The sequence below is a fragment of the Propithecus coquereli genome, unplaced genomic scaffold, assembly GCF_000956105.1.
Source record: "Propithecus coquereli isolate 6110/MARCELLA unplaced genomic scaffold, Pcoq_1.0 Scaffold18, whole genome shotgun sequence".
Taxonomy (NCBI): domain Eukaryota; kingdom Metazoa; phylum Chordata; class Mammalia; order Primates; family Indriidae; genus Propithecus; species Propithecus coquereli.
The window spans coordinates 9750756-9753019 of NW_012142745.1; the positions used below are offsets into that span (position 1 = coordinate 9750756).

A 2264-nucleotide genomic window follows, 5' to 3' on the forward strand; every position below is an offset into this window, starting at 1 on the left:
CCCTATTAGAGACCCTTTGCAGAGAACAACTAAAATGCATTTTTGGAATCTGTGTTAAGACCAATTTCCCTGGGAAGTCAAGTGAAGAGCAGGTACCTCAGGGATCTCTCACTGAGCTGCAGAAAGCTACTTGTGTCATCTGGGTTGTCATCCTCGTTGGCCAGCTGAGACCAGCTGCCTGTGCTCTCCTCGCTGCTGCTGGGAGGGTTGGGGAACTCTTCAGGGGCTCTGGCATCTGTAGAGACTTCAGCCTCTGGTACGTCTCTGGCATCAAGGCTGTGACTGTAGACGGCAAGACATTATTACCAAGAGGGGGGGCACAAAACGAGACTTTTCACCGAGGTCGCTCTGTTGAGCCCAGACAAGCAGGATGTTGTTGGACACGGGGGGAGTCTCTCTTTAGGCTGACCCTTCTGCTGGTGCCCTGGGTTCCGGTTTGCCTTTTGGGGATACTCTCCATCAGCCAGATGTCTTATCTCTTTTATGAATCTCTTTCTACTGACTCCCTCTATTCCTTTGAAAAAGAGGTTAAAGCATCCTGACTTGCAAAAATAAGAACTATTGAGGGACAGTAGTGTTTAAAAAGAAGATAAAGCATTCCCCCCAGAGATGATGATTCAGAGGTTCCTGGGAAAGAAGCCCAGAAATCTGCATTTTAATCAACCACCCCTGGTGATTCTAGCAAGTGGTGGTATGTGGGAATACCTTGTCCAGTTTGGGTGCTTCACCGAGTCACTTTTCCTACAAAGCCCTCCATATTTTGAACTTGCAGCCACCTTTTACTCCTTCCCCTCCCTCTGAAATCTGTGATTTATATTAGCACCACCTTTCTGAATTAGTGCTTGCATTTTTAGACCAAGTAGCTGTCCAGTGCTGTTTAACCCTTGATCTGACAGGCCTTTGTCTTTCTTGATCTCGTCCATGGCCGCCCTGGAAATTTCTGGTTCTCTGGTCCCCGCCTTACCTGGAACCTGGTTTTCTGTTTTTCCTTTAAGTGTAGCTACAGCCAGCTGCGATTCCCTGCCCTCCTTTCCACAGTCTGTCGCTAAGCGCTCACATCTACTCACCTGTCTATAAAAATAGCTTCCCAATCTGGGCCTCAGCCAGGACCCTCTTGTTTCATTTAGTCTTCTGCATGTCTCCAGTCTGTCTCATTAACATCTCAAAATCAATAGATCTAAAGTGAATTCTAATTGCCCTCGCACCCTCTTCCCGGTATTAAGGTGTGGCTCTTTCTAGCATGCTGTGCTGCTGACACTTCATGAAAGAAGGTCCTTAATAAGCTTGGTTTTCCTTTCCGAAATGTTGAGTTTTTTTTTTTTTTTTGCAACATGGGCAGGGAAGAAGCGAGGGAATAGATGCCGTCAAAGAGACAGTAGTTACTTAAATTCAAATGTAAGAAAGTTCATTGATAACAAATAGAAGCCATACACATATTCCCCAAAATGTTGTTAACCCCAAAACCATAATGAGGTTCATGATTTGGAAAGGAGCGCTGTATTGCTCATAAGGGGGTTGCTGCCTGGGGTGGCCATTCCCGCAGGCTGGAAAGCAGAGCCCCGGGCCACAAGCCAGGAACATGTTGTTAGAGGCAGACAACGGGAACAGGAATTGATACTGAGTAGCGTGGCCAAATATACATATTTAACAAGCCATAGGACCTATGGGGGGTCATGAATATTTATGAAAAGAGAAACACGTGCCTGTGCAGTCATGCTTTATGCCCCTTTATGGGGTCCATTCAGTCAGCGGGGGGCTTAGGATTTTATTTTTAGTTTACAAAGTATAAATGAACCAAGGCCTGGCCACAAAAAAGAGGGCTCCAAAGTCATTTCTTTGCCTAGTTAAAAAGTAATTTTCTAGACTAATTCCTTACTAAATTAGAACCTTCTGTTATTACAAAAATTTGTTCTGAGATATTTCTTACTAAAGAACTTAAATCTCAGTGATTGACATTGAACATCCCGATTAAAAATGAGTCCGTCAGTGTATTTTACTTTATCTCAATTTCATGCTCTATTTAAAGTAAATCTCATGTTCCATGTTGCATAACTTGGAATTGAGAATGAATAATCATTATCCGAAACACCAGTTTTCATTTTCTTTTGAGAGAAATTTATAGTTTTGCTCATTTATTTATGAATAATGCACAGATTTGGAATGCAGATGTATGCAGATGGCTTCCCTACTTCTTATTTTACAGTTCATACACAGAGATTTAGAGGACCTTATACTATCCTGTCAAATTCAACTGTATAATCTCT

General features: G+C 43.1%; 1 protein-coding gene across 1 annotated transcript in view; it reads right to left on the minus strand.

Annotated features, from left to right (window-relative positions):
* SPHKAP (SPHK1 interactor, AKAP domain containing) overlaps window positions 1-2264 on the minus strand; it is a 64693-nt gene that overhangs the window by 18281 nt on the left and 44148 nt on the right. Inside the window, exon 10 of the mRNA XM_012642475.1 lies at window positions 97-294. Coding sequence (XP_012497929.1) covers window positions 97-294 — 198 coding nt within the window. The remainder of the gene's footprint in view (window positions 1-96; window positions 295-2264) is intronic.